This window comes from Neophocaena asiaeorientalis, unplaced genomic scaffold (assembly GCF_003031525.2).
Source record: "Neophocaena asiaeorientalis asiaeorientalis breed wild unplaced genomic scaffold, Neophocaena_asiaeorientalis_V1.1 scaffold134, whole genome shotgun sequence".
NCBI lineage: Eukaryota > Metazoa > Chordata > Mammalia > Artiodactyla > Phocoenidae > Neophocaena > Neophocaena asiaeorientalis.
This window is the reverse complement of record NW_020185339.1, coordinates 26,225,877-26,241,158: the sequence shown is the minus strand read 5'-3', so window position 1 is coordinate 26,241,158 and position 15,282 is coordinate 26,225,877. Positions and strand designations below refer to the sequence as shown.

Sequence of the window (15,282 nt, the reverse complement as noted above, 5' to 3'; positions counted from 1 at the left end):
CAGGCTAAATGATCAAGATACAAAATCAATCATATTTCTATATACTAGTAATGAAAAATTGGATATTGAAATTGAAAACACAGTATCATTAACAATCAGACTTAAAACATAAAATACCTTCCAATCAAGCAAAACAGGTACAAGATGTGTGTGCTGAAAACCACAAAACATTAATGAAAGAAATTAAAGATCTAGAATGGTGAGATATACAAAGTTCATGCATTTAATGCAGTCCCAATCAAAATTCCAGTAAGCTTTTATTTAGAGATTGACAAACTGATTCTAAAAATTTATATAAAGAAACAAAGGGCCTAGACTAGCCAAAACAATTTTGAAAAAGAAGAAAGTTGAAGAACTCACACTACCTGGTTTCAAGACTTACCATAAAGCTACAGTAATCAAGACAGTGGGGTATTAACATAAGGATAGATATATACATCAGTGGAACATAAGAGCTCAGAAATAGACTCACACAATGGTACCAAAGTAAATCATTGCAGAAAATATAGCCTTTTCAACAAATAGTGCTGGAACAATTGGACATCCGCATGCAAAAAAAAAAAATTAACCTCAACCCATACTTCATGTCATAGACAAGAATCAACTCAAAACAAAAAACCCAAAAATATCCAACTTCTAGAAGAAAACATAAGAAAAAAAACTTAGTGATCTTAGGTTAGGTAAAGATTTCTTAGAACACACACACACAAAAATAAACCATTAAAGAAAAATTTGACAATGGAATTTTACCAAAATTAAAAATGTCATCTATTCTAATGACACTGTTAAGAAAATACAAAAGTAGGGACTTCCTTGGTGGCACAGTGGTTAAGAATCCACCTGCCAATGCAGGGGACACAGGTTCAAGCCCTGTGTCCCTGGTCCACGAAGATCCCACAAGCCATGGAGCACCTAAGCCCGTGCGCCACAACTACCGAGCCTGCGCCTAGATCCCGTGCTCCGCAACAAGAGCAGCCACGGCAATGAGAAGCCCACATACCACAACGAAGAGTAGCACCCACTCGCCACAACTAGAGAAAGCCCTCACCCAGCAATGAAAACCCAACGCAGCCAAAAAATAAATTTATAAAAAAAAAAGAAAATACAAAAGTAAGCCACAGATTGGGAGAAAATATTTGCCAAACACATTAACTCAAACGAATCTTAGGCCAAAATGTAAAATCTAGAACCATAGGCCCCTGCCCGGGCCGCGCTCGCCTGAAGTCGGGATGCTGGCCCGCGTGCCGCGGCCTTCAGGCCCGGGTCACAAAGTGGGCCCTGTGGGACCTGCTGGAGTGTTCTTGATTGCGTGACCTTGAAATAGTCTGCTGTCAAGGAGAAAAACTACCATGGCTTCCAGTTCTTTGACAAAACCTCAGATGCGTGGCCTTCTGGCCAAGCGTCTGCGATGTCATATTGTTGGAGCATTCTTTGTCTCCTTGGGAGTTGCAGCTTTCTATAAGTTTGCTGTGGCTGAACCAAGAAAGAAGGCATATGCAGATTTCTACAGAACTTATGATTCCATAAAAGATTTTGAGGAGATGTGGAAGGCTGGTATCTTTCCGAGTGCAAAGTGATTTTGGAATATAAAGAATTTCTTTGGGTTGAGTTCCACGGAAGTTTGTCACTTACCTGTGTTCCTGAACTATGAACTACTAATACCTGGGCTAAGGAATAGTTTCTCATGATAAATCAACGATTAACCAAAAAAAAAAAAAAAAAAAAATCTAAAACCATAAATCTTCTAGGAGAAAACAGAAAAAAATCTTTGTGACTTTCACATAAGCAAAGATTTCTCAAATACAGCATCAGGGCATGATCCTTAAACTAAAACCTTGATAAAATGGACTTCTTCAAAACCAATAGCTTCTCCACAAGAGACACCATTAAGAAAATGGAAAGACAACTACAGACTGGAAGAAAATAGTTGTAAATCACATATATGATGAAAAACTCTAGTAAATAAATAATAAAAAGGACAACCCAATATTTTTAATTTAATTTAATTTTTTTACTGAAGTATAGTATATTTACAATGTTGTGTCAGTCTCTGCTATACAGCAAAGTGACTCAGTTATACACATAGAGACATTCTTTTTTTATATATTCTTTTCCATTATGGTTTATCACAGGAGATTGAAAATAGTTCCCTGTGCTATACAGTAGAACCTTGTTTATCCATCCTGTATGTAATAGTTTATATCTGCTAATCCGACACTCCCAGTCCTTCCGTCCCCCAGCCCCTACCCCCTTGGCAACCACAAGTCTGTTCTCTGTCTGTGAGCCTGTTTCTGTTTTGTAAATAGGTTCATTTTGCCATATTTTAGATTCCACATATAAGTGATATCATATGGTATTGGTCTTTCTCTTTCTGACTTTCTTCACTCAGTATGATAATCTCTAGTTTCATCCATGTTGCTGCAAATGGTAATTATTTCGTTCTTTTTTATGGCTGAGTAGTATTCCATTGTGCATCTGTACCACATCTGTATCCATTCATCTGTTGATGGACGTTTAGGTTGTTTCCATGTTTTGGCTATTGTGAATAGTGCTGCTATGAACATAGGGGTGCACGTCTTTTTGAATTATAGTTTTGTCTGGTTATATGCCCAGGAGTGGGGTTGCTGGATCATATGGTAGTTCTATTTTTAGTTTTCTGAGGAACCTCCACACTGTTTTCCGTTGTGGCTGCACCAACTCACACTCCCACCAACAGTGCGGGAGGGCTCCCTCTTCTCCACTCCCTCTCCAGCATTTGTTATTTGTAGACTTTTTGATGATGGCCATCCTGACCAGTGTGAGGTGGTACCTCATTGTAGTCTTGATTCGCATTTCTCTAATAATTAGTGATGTTGAGCATCTTTTCATGTGTCTCCTGGCTATCTGTATGTCTCATTTGGAGAAATGTCTATTAAGGTCTTCTGTCCATTTTTTGATTGGGTTATTTGTTTTTTTCTTGAGTTGTATGAGCTGTTTGTATATTTTGGAGATTAAGCCCTTTTCTGTCTTATCATTTGCCAATGTTTTCTCCCATTCCGTAGGTTGTCTTTTCGTTTTTTTATGGACAACCCAATATTTTTTAATGGGCAAAAGATTCGCACTGACACTTCATCGAAGAAGAGATACAGATGGCAACAAAAGCACATAAAAAAGTTGCTCAGGGCTTCCCTGGTGGCGCAGTGGTTGAGAGTCCGCCTGCCGATGCAGGGGACACAGGTTCGTGCCCCGGTCCGGGAAGATCCCACGTGCCGCGGAGCGGCTGGGCCCGTGAGCCATGGCCGCTGAGCCTGCGCGTCCGGAGCCTGTGCTCCGCAACGGGAGAGGCCACAACAGTGAGAGGCCCGCGTACCGAAAAAAAAAAAAAAAAAAAAAGTTGCTCAACATCATTAGTCATTATGAAAATACAAATTAAAATGACAATGAGATATTACTATGCACCCACCAGTAAAGCTGTAATTTAAAAAAAGAAAAACAATAGAAAGTGCTGGTGAGGGTGAAGAGCAATTGGAACCCTCATACATTACTGGTGGGAATGCAAAATGGTACAGTTACTTTAGAAAATAGTTTGAACACAATATTATAAATTAACTAAACTTCAATTGAAAAACAGTTTGGCAGTTTCTTAGAAAGTTAAACATGTACTTATCATACAACACACCATCTCATTCTTAGCTATTTTATCCAAGAAAAATGAAAACTTATATCCACACAAAGAACTGTGCAGAAATATTTATAACACCTTTATTCATAATTACTAAAAACTGGAAACAACTCAAATACCCACGTACTAGTGAATGAACAAACTAATCGTGATACCGCCATACAGTAGAATACTGTACAGCAATAAAGAGGAACGAAGTGCTGATACATGCAATAACATGGGTGAAACACAGAAGCATTACGCTAAGTGAAAGAAGTCAGAGACAAAAGGTAACGTAGTCTATGATTCAATCTACGTGGCATTCTGAAAAAGGAAAAATCATTGGGGCAGATTGATGGTTGCCAGAGCTGGGGGTGGGTGAGGGAGACTGACTGTGAAGGAATGCAGTAGGACTTTCTGAGGTGATTAAATGTTTTCTATCTTGATTTATGGTGGCAGGTCTTGATTTATGGTGGATACAACTGTATCCATCTGTCCAAACCCATTGAACCGTATCCCTGAAAAGAGTGAACATTTCTCTCTGCAAATTGTACCTCAATAAATCTGAATTTTTTAAAAGAAAAAAAAAAAAAAGATGCAGGAAGATCCAGCCTTACATCTAATAAGCTTGATTTCTTTGGGAATTCCCCAGCAGTCCAGGGGTTAGGAGACCACTCTTTCGCCACCAAGGGTACAGGTTCAACCCCTGGTCTGGGAACTAAGATCCCACAAGCTGCACGGCACAGCCAAAAAAGATTTTTTAATAAAAAAGATTTCTTTGAAAACTCCAGCTGGGGACAATATCCAGTGACAGGCAGGAGATACATATCTGAAACTCAGAGGAGGTGACTGTTGGATACTGTAACAGATCACAATACCGTTCTATCTGTAAAGACTTCTCCTTGACCCCCTTGTCTCTCTAACAAGTTCTTGTTCATTTTTTTGAAGCTCTGCCAGAGCATTCCCTCCTTCTTGAGGTTCTCCACGATCCCAACCCTTCCACCTAAAATGTGAGCTCCGCAAGAACAACAACCTTATCTGGCTTTTCTTTGCTGTATCCCCAGAGCCTAGAACACGGCTGGCACATAACAGCTCCCTTACAAATTGTTAATGAACGGATGAATTATTCCCTCCTCTGATACTACTTTAGAACTTTTCATAGCACCTATCACATTGTATTCTTTTGGTCCGGTTATCTGTCCCCTCTAATCATCATCTCCTTGATTATTATTGTTTATTTTTATTTATCTCTGTATCCACAGCTCACTGTAGAACTGAACTAAACTGAGAGACTTGAACCTCCATGCTGACGATTATTGCAGCAGAAGAAGGCAGGGGAGCACCTGCTATGCTCCAGGCCCTATCATGCACATTTAATTCCTGCAACAACAGATGAGGAAGCTGTAGCTCAGAGAAGCTTACTAACTTGGGCACCCGACTTGAACGAGGTCACTCAGCAGGCAAACAGAGCTAGAACACAGACGATTCAGATCTGCCTGACTCCAAAATCTATGCTCTTTTCCTGTCCTTTCTTTTCCTTAAGATCCTTAACTCCATGATTTTCAGCCACCCTTAAATGATATCATCTGCTCTGACCCCAAACTCCGACGATCCCCTCTCTGACATGCCACATCTCGTGCTCCCTTGTTTTCTAGACTGCAGCTGCCATCCATCATGTCAGCTCCCAAGCCCTGGACTCCTCTTCCTCTGAGGTCTTCTGGTTGTCTTTGCTTTCCCATTCAACCCACCCCAAGAGTCTATTTCAACAATGTTGTAAATCTAGATTCCGTTGCCTCTGAGTTTCCACCACTCCCTCCCGCTCATCTCTCAGCAAGAGATTCCCCCAGGATACAGATTCTCATGTGGTTGGTCTCATCATGGAGCCACGCTGTGTGACCTTCACTGGGACCTCAGAACCATTCACATAGCCTCATGCACCACGGGTAGACCATGTTACCTCATCACGCGTGCCGCAGGCTCCTTCTGCCTCTGTCCTGCTCTTCCCATTGGTAGAGAGGCAGAAGCATGTAGAGGTTACGTATGACAAATCCCAGGTCTGCCACCTACTAGTACTAGCACTCTTCAGGTTTCTGCTGAAATGTCACTTCCCCTAGGCTCTTAGGCTGGGTTAGCAGTTGCTGCTATGGGCTTCCATTGGGCCCTGGACTTGCCCTGGCCCAGCACCAACCTCACTCCATTGTCATTGCTTGTTTAATCACTGATCAGCCTGGCTAAGCAGTACCATCCTGAGGACACCTTCCATCAACCTTGCTACCTACAACAGGGTATCACCCCATTTTCTCCTTTCCTTCCCTGACAAACCTTTTTTTTTTCTTTTTAATTTTTTTTTTTTTTTTTGCCATGCCATGCAGCTTTCAGGATGTTAGTTCCCCGACCGGGGATCGAACCTATGCTCCCAGCAGTGGAAGCATGGAGTCCTAACTACTGGACCACCAGGAAATTCCCTAAACTTCTTTTTTTTTTTGGCCACAACACACGACTTGTGGGATCTTAGCAAGGACTGAACCCGAACCCTCAGCCGTGAGGGAGCAGAGTCCTAACCACTGGACTGCGAGGGCATTCCCCCAAACTTCGTAAAAGAAAAGTTTACATTCTGCTTCCACTTAGCACCGACTCCTTGGCCTTTCAGCATCTGGCTTTGGTCTCCATCACTTTACTGGAAGTGCTCTGCTTCTCCACAGCCTCCTTGATCTCTGTGTGCATCTGTCCCTCCTTGAAACTTCTTCTCCTTGGCTTTCATGACAGCCCTCTCTCCTGGTCTCTTTCGGGAGCTGTCAGGAGTCTGGACCTCCTCTCCTCTCTCCTCTCTTTTCCCTCTGTCTCTTCCTCCTCTTCTTGCCTTGGGTCCCTCTATGCAGATTCTGCCCACTTTTTTTGTCTGATCTTTTTCCTTAGGCCATCTCATCCACACCAGGATTTCCCCCAGATCCTCTAGGGGGATGGCTCCAGACAGGGCTACCCCACCTGCCTGTGCAGGTCGGTCAGTGCACAGGCCAAGGAGACAAGGAGGAGGCTGACTTTGTCCAGTTTTTGCCAAGGCCCTGAGGGCTAGTCTTGGCTCCACAAGCTGCCTTCCATACCCCACGCCTCTCTCAAGCTGTAGCCTTGCCTGTCTAGCTGCTCACAGGACAGTTTCCCCAGACATTGCTCGTAGATCTGCCTAGTTCAAAGCCAAAAGGAGAGAGACTGGTAGAGACGTGGCCATTGATGGGATGATTTTGAGATGGGTTTTCAGCCACTCTACTTTTGCATTTCGCCCCCTTTTCCACAGACTCAGTTTTAGCTGCCCCTGCTCTTTGCCCAAATTGAAAGTAAAGAAATAGTGATGGGGAGGGAGCAGAAGGCTAGAGGGTAGTGAGAGCAAAATAAGGGACCTGGGAAGGCAAAGAGTAGATGGGGACAAACCAGACGAGAGAGGAAATGAACTGACTTCTTCAGCTGTCAAAGCCCTTCCAGGCAGATTGTCTCATTTGATTCTCATGAAAGCTCTCGGAGTAGATGTAACTATTATCCTTATTCTACAGCTGAGGAGACCAAGGCAAGTAAATTTGCCCAAGGTCACCCAGCCAGCAGTGGGACCTCGAACCCGGGTCTTTTGACACCAAGTGCCACACTCATCCCTGTGTGCCACACACCTCTTGGCAGATTGGAAAGAGGTGATGGGCTGGGGGATGGCATTGAGGTAACGGGGTTGTACCAGAGGAGGGACCAGGAGTACCAGGGTCAGACGGGGGAAGGGGAAGGGGTCATAAGAATAGGAGAGGCCACGCCTGGTGGGTGAGAGCTGGCTTTGCCAGAGGAGACTGCAGGGGACCCCAGGGAGCTGAGGGGACTCTGGAAGGGCCCGATTTCCTGGAACCCTCTCTGAGCTTTATCGCTGGAGATTCCTGGGCAGCTACATGTTCTTCATGATCTTTCCTTCCTTTATCCCTGGAAAATAACCCAGGATACAAGCCCAGCTGAAGCAATGATATAAAAGTACAGAACATTCTTTGACCTTCCCAACCCTGGGGGAAAGGGCCTGGCCCGAACCCTCAGAACCCCTCCCCCAGTCTACACTAGACAGGCAGGTCCAGGTTCTCCAAATGGGGCAGGGACCCTTCCAGAGACATTCCCAAAAGTCTTGAGGGATTCAGACTGGGCCTTGCTCCCAACCCAGCTGCCACCCCCATCATCCCACCTGCCTCCACAGCCTACCTAACCACACCCCTCGGCCCCCCTTTTCATTAATTGTTTAAATCAAAATCATTTATGGAGCTCTCGCTACATGCCAGACTCAGGGCTGAGCAAGAGGAATTCCCACCCCGCCCCCACACCCCTTTCCCTTGGGTCTCGCCCCGTTCCTCCCTCTGTGTGTTCTCTTCCTCAGAGGCTCTGCCCCTAACTCAGTAGCCCTTGGGGCCCTCCTGTGGGAGGTCCGCTGGCACGCTGGGCCCTGCACTGAGGGGAGCTGAGGGGAGCCTCCCAGGCCAACCTCTCAGCCGCCTTGCTGTCCCCTACTGTTCTCACTAAAAAGACCTCTCACTGCCCGCAAGACACTCACACCTTTGGAAGGTCCTTTCCGGAGTCGTTCTCAATCCTTCAACCCTTGGAGACGATGGTGAGAATCCGACTCCCGCCCCCGCCCTCCCCCGCCCCCTGCTGTCTGGTCTATAGACCCCAACCGTCACACTTCAGTTGCTATCCTAAACAAGCCCTTCCTCAGGGTTGGGTACAAAATTTACAGACTAAATGATAAAGCAAAGCCTAAAGGGCTCCAGGCCCCCACGATCCCCCAATCCCTTAATCTCCCCACTATCTAGTTCTCCCAGGGCTGTGGCTCCAGCTCTCCAAGGGAGAGTGTAGGGAAGGGGGAGGAAAGAGCTGACCCGCCCCCTCTTATCAGGGTCATCTCGGAGTTTACTCAGTAGTTAAACCTGTCTCTCAGGTTCCCAGCTCCCCCTCAGCAGGACACCGGAACACAGGGCAGGATGGGGGTGGGGGACCATTTCCCCTCCTTCAGGACCCCCCTCTGCTGAGCTCCTTTACTCGACTCGCCTTCTCATCTGTCTTTGTTCCGGCCTCTCACCGGGACCCTTCCTTCCTCCTACTCCAGGGACCGGCCTCACCATCGCCCATCCCACCACCACCCCAGAGCCCCAGTGCTGGGAACCTGGGGGCCCGAAACTCCCCCCTCACACCCCCTCCCCAGCTCTCCCAGAGGCTCTCAGAAGAGTGAAAAGGCCCTGAATCACAGAGGAATCTGGATGTGGTGGAAAAGGGCAGCTGGTGCTGGAAACCTGAGGTCGGTATTTGCCCCGGTGCTGCAAGAGGTCAGGAATGTGGCCAGTAACATCAGCTACGGGAGATAAGACCTGGCTGGCAGCTCTCCTCCTCCAGCCCCAGACAGTGCCTTCCTCCCCAGGCCCCAAAATGTCCCAAGCAGTTGGAGTGGGGCAGGAGTCACAGAAAGACCTGGAAAGGAGTTTAGATAAGAATCCTTAGATCTGGGCCTGATCCCTGTTGGAATTCAAAGTCCCCCAAGGGTGTTAAGTGACTTAGAAAGAGTCCTTATATCGTGGAGACATCTTTAAAATTACACTGACCCCCTCACAGCTGCCCTCCTGGAGATTTACTCCCCAGTAAGTAAGTAGCATTTGTTCAGTGAATAAGTGAGTAATAATTAACATTCATGTCAATCGCCACCCAAGGAGATAGACTGGACAGGCTTTCTTCTCCTTTTACCAGTGAAGAAACTGAAACACAGAATTAAGTGACTTCCCCAAGGTCACACAGCTGAAGCCCACAGATTGTCTGACTTCAAGTTTAGCAAAAACAGCAAAGGCAATACATCACATCTGTAACCTCTACACCTTATTGTGCAATTCTGCACAACATGGCAATCCTGGAACTTCATGGGGGAATGTGAAGGTGAAAGCAGGAGAAACCCCTTTGACTGGCTGGCACTTCTAAGCTCCCAGAAATCCTCCATGCAAAACTAGTGGGCATTCATTTGTATGCTAATTTGCATGCCATTTGCCTTTTGACCTTCAGCAGGCCCTGACCCTCCCCTGGCCAGCTCCCACCCTGACCTGCTCCTAGCCAGCTCCCTTTGGGTGCTGAGGGGCTTTCCTCACCAGAAGGTGCCAGGCCTGGGATGATCCAGGGCCAAGCCCCTCATCTGAGCAGTGCCTCCCCTCTGTCTGGTCCGTTGACCTAGCTACTCCTGGGGCCCCTCCTCTTCCCATTCCTCCTCTCCCATCTGCCTTCACCTCTTCAGTTCAGCTGGCAGCTCGATAAGAATCGATAGGTCCTCCCCAGAGCGAAGAGCGCAGACAGCTGTGTAATGCCAGGCCCTGCCAGACAAATGAGCTGCTGGTGGCAACAGGCTTGAACGCCCAGTACCCCAGGATTCCTCCAGCTCATTCAGCAGAGGGCCACCACCCAGCTTCAGGGGTGAAGGGAGCAGGGGGAACTTCCCTACGTCCATCCTTCTCACCCATATCCTGACATAAGCTTCCTGGAGGAGGCAGCCCCCCGGGGACAGGCTTGGGATCCAGAGAGCCTTTGGAGGAGAGGCAGGGGAAGGAGGGGGCCTGCCGAACAGTCCTAGTAAGGAGGGAGAAAGGGCTGGCCACCAGTGCTGAGTCTCGGCCAGAATGTTTGGAGGTGTGCGTGTCTGACCTCTCAGGCCCCGTAACAAATGGGACACATGACAGTCTCCATGAGGGATTATTGGTCTCTTTCCACTGCTGCTCTCCCAGCAACTAGAACAGGGCCTGGTGCACAGTAGATGCCCAACAAATATCTGTCGAAATGTAAGTGCTCAGAAATATTTGTTTACCCAGGGTGTGGGTAAGGCTGATACGCAGGTGTGTAGAGGTGAGGACTCCTGTTCAAACCGCAGAGTGCTTGAGGAAGGCCAGGCCTCAGTGGCAGTGGGCTGAGGGATGGGGAGTGGGAAGGTTCAGAGTGAACATAATCGGTGAGTATGCGTGTCTGTGGGTAATTGACCATACACGTGCATAGGATAGGGGCTGAGGGTGTGCTAGGGAACAAGTGCAGGAGGGCACGATTGGGAACCAAGTGTGTGGGGGGGGTCGAGTGTAAACCAGCAGACTTGAGGCTCAGAATCGCGTTTCTCTTCCTCTTCTCCAGCCCCCAACTTTTCTTCCCCAGGACTCCTAGGGTTCCGGGATTCCCCAAGATGCCCCCTGCAGGTGAGAACTTGGGCTGCAGCTGAGGACAACGACGGAGACTCACACCCGACCCCAACACTCATCCCCCAAATTCTCAACCAGGCCTGTACCTCCCCTACCTGGGGGAGGGGGGGTACCATGACGTCATTTCCTGCCCTGAAGTCCCAGCTGCCAGAGCCAACTTCACCTGCTGCCCACGGCTGTCCCGGCCCCACTCACTCACCGCCACCCTGGGGGCTGGAGGGTGACCTTGGCAGGACGGTGCTGAGGGGGCGGGGAAAGGCTGGGGAGGGTCAGGAACCTGTGGCGCAGGCTTCCGCGCTTCCGCGGCGACTCTGGTGGCGGAGGCGGGGCCTGTCGGGGGGCGGGTTCCCACCCGGGCGGGCTCCCACCCACCCCCTCCCTGAGAGCTATAACTTGAGTTGTGGACCTCACACACTCCACGGCCCAGCACCTGAGTCCTGGCCTCGCTCTTTCCTCGCGGAACAAACATGAGCTTCAGCGCCCAGTCCACCTTCTCCAGCTACCGGTCCCTGGGTTCCGCGCAGTCACCTGGCCACGGGGTCCGACCGGTCAGCAGCGCTGCCAGCGTCTATGCAGGCGCCGGGGGCTCGGGCTCCCGGATCTCCGTGTCCCGCTCCACCAGCGTCCGGGGCGGCTGGGGGTCCGGGAACCTGGGCGCCGGGATGGCCGGGGGTCTGGTGGGTGTAGGGGGCATCCAGGGTGAGAAGGAGACCATGCAAGACCTGAATGACCGCCTGGCCTCCTACCTGGAGAGGGTGAGGAGCCTGGAGGCCGATAATAGGAGACTGGAGAGCAAAATCCGGGAACACCTGGAGAAGAAGGGACCCCAGGTCAGAGACTGGGGGCACTACTTGAAGACCATCGAGGACCTGAGGGTTCAGGTAAGGGGACATGGAGGGAGCAGCCCCAACTCCCAGCCACGTTTGACCCTCCAGTTATCCACTCCCCTCTTCCTCTCCCTCCCCCAAGGATAGGAATTTTAGTAGGGTGGGGTGCATGCACTCCTTCCCCTTGTCTATGTCCCGCCCCGCCCCCAACTCCACCCGCAGAAGGTTAGGAATGCCCCGAACTTCCATAGACATCGCCCCTGGTCACAGGGACCCCAAGGGTGGTGAATGGGCACAGGAGGGCCGAGTGGGAAGAGGAGGGGGGAGCTTCGCAGAGGAGTGGACAGCAGAGAGGGAGGTGAAACAAGGCTCAATAAAGAGGGCTCAGACACTCTGGCTTCTGGTGGAGAGGGGACAATTGGAGGGGTTAAGCAGATGTGGCTATAAGGCTGAGTCATCTGGGAGTAAACAGGAGGCCCACCGGTGGGGCGGGGGTATGCTGAGCAGGTGCACTAGGAAAAATGCTGGGAGAGGGCCAGGGAGAGGGCGGTTTAGTAACTGCTCACTTCCGGGCTGGCCAGCCAGCAGAGGCCTAGAAGGAAGGGCAGCAGGAGACTGGGAACGCTGGGATTTGAGACTCCAGGAAAGGAGGGAACAGCGTGAGGGGCACAGGTGGAAGGGGATAGGTATACAAGGAAAGTCTCTGGTTATTCCGAGGGCTAGGAAGGTTTTTTCACTGAGACACATGACACCCTCCACACACTCAGCCCACCCCATCACTGACTTCCCATTCATGGAGCGACCTCTCTCTACAATCCCCCCAGATTTTTGCAAGCTCTGTGGACAATGCCCGCATCGTCCTGCAGATTGATAATGCCCGTCTTGCTGCTGATGACTTCAGAGTCAAGTAAGGCTGGGGACTAGGAAGCTGGGGTCCGTTAGGGGGCTTTTGTTCAGCTGTGGGTAGAGCTGGGTGGATGAGAGTAAGGCTCCATCAGTTTATTCTTCACGTAACCCAGTGTAAGAACACTGTCCCCCAAGTGCCAGGAACAGTGCTCAGAGGATTACTGCCTGATTTCTGAATCAGGTGGCTGGTTTGCAGTGGGCATGGGGCTGCTCTTAGTAGGTGGCGTGGGTTGAGAAGGTTCAGGATCAGAGACGGGGCCCTTCCAATCACCTCCACTCCCGCAGGTATGAGACAGAGCTGGCCATGCGCCAGTCTGTGGAGAGTGACATCCACGGGCTCCGCAAGGTCATTGATGACACCAATGTCACCCGGCTGCAGCTGGAGACTGAGATCGAGGCTCTCAAGGAGGAGCTGCTGTTCATGAAGAAGAACCACGAGGAGGCAAGCAGGGGACCCTGGCCAAGCCAGGAACCAAGGGACCAAGATGAGTCTGGGCCAGGGACTAGACGGAGCAGGCCGCCTGCAAGCCGCCTTGCAGGGGAGTTTAGGACTACCAGCCTGAGGGCTTCTTCATCAGACTGTTGCCACGCTCGGTGGGTCACCTGAATTAGAGTGTGATGAGGTCAAAAGGCCATGGGTGAGAGGATGAGATGAGGACCACAGTGGAAACAGCTAGCAGTAGAAGTGAGACCTGATGGAGGAGGTGAGGGAGGAAGGTACAGGGAGCAGGTTTGTAGATGGAGGGACAGGGTGAAGCGAGGAGAGAGAAACCACCACCTGTCAGTGACAAGCATGGCGTTGACAGCTGGCATCTTAGCCATCTGGAGTAGAAGGCCCAGAACTGGCAACACCCAGAGAGCAAAGTCAAGAGATTCCCCTGTTCTGTTCTCCAACTGATCCCATAGGCCTCCTGGAAGAGGCAGTCACAGGTGAAGAGGCTTCCTGGAGCTCTGACCCTGAGCACCTCCTCACTTTTGTCCCTTTCTCCTTTAGGAAGTAAAGGGTCTACAAAACCAGATTGCCAACTCTGGGTTGACCGTGGAGTTGGATGCCCCCAAAGCTCAGGACCTCAGCAAGATCATGGCAGACATCCGGGCCCAGTATGACGAGCTGGCTCAGAAGAACCGAGAGGAGCTGGACAAGTACTGGTCCCAGCAGGTACACGAGGGAGAGGGATGGATGCCAGGCTAAGCACAAGAGGCACGAGGGTGCGGGAGGGAGGCCGACAGAAGGAGGGACCTGAGGACCATATCCCCCCCGCAGATTGAGGAGAGCACCACAGTGGTCACCTCGCAGACCGCTGAGATAGGAGCTGCTGAGATGACACTCACGGAGCTGAGACGCACCGTCCAGTCCCTGGAGATCGACCTGGACTCCATGAGAAATCTGGTGAGAGCCCTCGGTGCCTTTCGCTCAGAAAGAGTTGTTTCTCTCTGTATTTTCCACTGCTTCTACTCACTACCCTAGTACCTGGCAAACAGTAGGCACTCAAAGTTTCAAAGAGGGCTGAAAGCTGCAGAGACTCTCCCTCCACCCTGTCTCACCCGACCCTCTCCCTATGCCCCTGCAGAAGGCCAGCCTGGAGAACAGCCTGAGGGAAGTGGAGGCCCGCTATGCCATGCAGATGGAGCAGCTCAATGGGGTCCTCCTGCACCTGGAGTCGGAGCTGGCCCAGACCCGGGCGGAGGGGCAACGCCAGACCCAGGAGTACGAGGCCCTGCTGAACATCAAGGTCAAGCTAGAGGCTGAGATCAACACCTACCGCCGCCTCCTGGAAGATGGGGAGGACTTCAAGTGAGTGGGGCTCTCCTCGGTATAAGCTGGGGTCAAGCTACCACTTCTCCCCAAAGCCTGAGCTTTTGTAAACCCCCCATGTGCCTGTTCATTGGTACCCACTGAGCACTGCGCTGGTGCTCTGCGCGTGCCCCGAGAAGAGAATAGACTAAATATTGCTCCTAGCCGTTCTTGGAGCACAGGTGGAATTTGGCCTTCAGTTTTCCTCTTATGGAGGAAGCAGCGAAGGGGAACTGGGACATGCAGGCGGGGATCAGGAGGCTTTTCTCCACTTCCCTTGTTTCTCTTTTCTCTGCGGTGCTGTTTATAACTGGGGCTTTGTCTTCTGTTACAGTCTTGGTGACGCCGTGGACAGCAGCAACTCCATGCAAACCATCCAGAAGACCACCACCCTCAAGTTTGTGGACGGCAAAGTGGTGTCTGAGACCTCAGACACCAAAGTTCTGAGGCATTGAGTCAGCAGAAGCAGGGTGCCCTGGGGAGCAAGAGGCCAATAAAAGTTGAGACATTGCTGCATATCACTTTGTGTCTTCCGTGGCTGATTTCGTACTGCGAGCGGCTCATTTCATACTGCGAGCGTACGAATGCCCTGACTCCATAGTCCTATCTCTCTGATCAGGCAGAAACCGCCTCTGAGCCCAGAGGTTGCATACGGGTTGGGGAGTGGGCAGAAGAAGGGTCTGGGTTCTTGGAAACACCTTCTCAGAGAAAAAGAAGGGAGCCAGTAGATGGGATGGGCCAACAACAGTGGGGAAAATTACAATAGAATTGTGAATCTTAACCTTAAAGAAAACTGATCATAAAACCCCCACCTGACAGGTGCTCCTTAGTAGAAATCTGAGCCTGAGAAGGAAGTGGAGCCAAGGACAGAGGGCAAAGGAAAGGGGAAGA

At 50.0% G+C, this 15,282-nt stretch overlaps 2 protein-coding genes across 2 annotated transcripts; both read left to right on the top strand.

The window, feature by feature from the left end:
* The first annotated feature begins 1,336 nt into the window (after positions 1-1,336).
* On the top strand, positions 1,337-1,704 carry LOC112394363 (cytochrome c oxidase subunit 6C-like). The gene has a single exon (XM_024737145.1). It carries the CDS (start codon positions 1,350-1,352, stop codon positions 1,575-1,577), a length of 228 nt encoding a protein of 75 aa, XP_024592913.1. The 5' UTR covers positions 1,337-1,349; the 3' UTR covers positions 1,578-1,704.
* Positions 1,705-11,234: 9,530 nt separating this feature from the next.
* KRT18 (keratin 18) lies at positions 11,235-14,909 on the top strand. Its single transcript, XM_024736372.1, has 7 exons — positions 11,235-11,744; positions 12,515-12,597; positions 12,882-13,038; positions 13,591-13,755; positions 13,861-13,986; positions 14,168-14,391; positions 14,726-14,909. Exons 1-7 carry the CDS (start codon positions 11,331-11,333, stop codon positions 14,844-14,846), a joined length of 1,290 nt encoding a protein of 429 aa, XP_024592140.1. The 5' UTR covers positions 11,235-11,330; the 3' UTR covers positions 14,847-14,909.
* The last annotated feature ends 373 nt before the right edge of the window (positions 14,910-15,282 follow it).